At 37.6% G+C, this 1,034-nt stretch overlaps 1 protein-coding gene across 1 annotated transcript in view; it reads left to right on the top strand.

Annotated features, from left to right (window-relative positions):
- Nucleotides 1–393, top strand: part of LOC116851849 — a 1,009-nt gene extending 616 nt beyond the window's left edge. Inside the window, exons 2-3 of the mRNA XM_032831686.1 lie at nt 45–248; nt 386–393. Of these exons, the coding sequence (XP_032687577.1) occupies nt 45–248; nt 386–393 (212 nt within the window). The remainder of the gene's footprint in view (nt 1–44; nt 249–385) is intronic.
- The last annotated feature ends 641 nt before the right edge of the window (nt 394–1,034 follow it).

Genomic DNA, 1,034 nt, shown 5'->3' with positions numbered 1-1,034 from the left:
ACGTCGTGGAAGCCATATTAGAGAAACGGACGGTGCTTACGCAGTCCAGAGGAAGAACGACAAGAGGTGCTACAACTGTGGAAGAAGCGGCCATATTGCGAAGCTCTGTTGGAATCGTAAAAACTACAAAGAGGATCATCACAGGGCTACCAACAACTACAAACGAGACGGAAGGAAAGACAATGATACGAACCGAGGAATTACAGAGAGGAAGAAATCCGCCAATAGTATAGTGAAACCTGTAAATGGTAACGATAAAAAATACGCATTTATGATTACTAATTCTGATTCAGTAAGTAATATTTATGAAAATTGGTTATTTGATAACGGTGCGATTAATCATATGGCAAACGATCTTAAATGGTTTATTAATATCGATTTTCAGGCTGGTGATCTCGTGTGTGTGAAGCTGGCGTCTCATTTCATGGAAACTCACAAATTATTTAGAGTTCTGGCTTCTTTTTCAATAGTTCTAGAGTTCCTGACAAGTTAAACAAATAGTTCTGTTCATTAAAGCAGAAAAATTGGGTCCGGACAAACTGAGACGCCAGGTTCACGCTGCGTCTCAGTTTGTCCTAAACAAGTTCCGCGGCAATATAATATCACAATTTGAAAGATTCATAGTTCTACAAGAGTTCTATAAAGAGTTCCACCCCAGAAACGCAAAAAAAATAATTACAGATAAATTAAGTTTAGCGGAAACATGTAACAAGAATACGATTTGAGACGCTGCCGGAAATTTCAGAGATGTAGCGATCCTAAAAGAGTTCTCGTATAATTCAGAGCATGCTAAAACATTTTCCAAAGAGTAATATGCATTGGAGTTGTTGTACAATTTTTAAATAAATTAAAAATCGTCGAGCGTCGCGCACTTAGAAAGATACGAGACGCTGGCCAAAATCTAAGAGCTCTTGTCTATCCAAAATGTTTCTCGCATACGTCTGGCCATATATAAATATCTTCTAAAGAGTTCTATGCTTTGGCAAAGTTTTATGATTTTTAAATAAATTAATAACACCCGAGTGTCGCGCACT

This window comes from Odontomachus brunneus, unplaced genomic scaffold, assembly GCF_010583005.1.
Source record: "Odontomachus brunneus isolate Ranch 3 - 2012 unplaced genomic scaffold, Obru_v1 Obru_scaffold_194, whole genome shotgun sequence".
Classification (NCBI taxonomy): Eukaryota; Metazoa; Arthropoda; class Insecta; order Hymenoptera; family Formicidae; genus Odontomachus; species Odontomachus brunneus.
The sequence above is the reverse complement of the archived record's forward strand: the minus strand, read 5'-3'. Positions and strand labels throughout refer to the sequence as shown.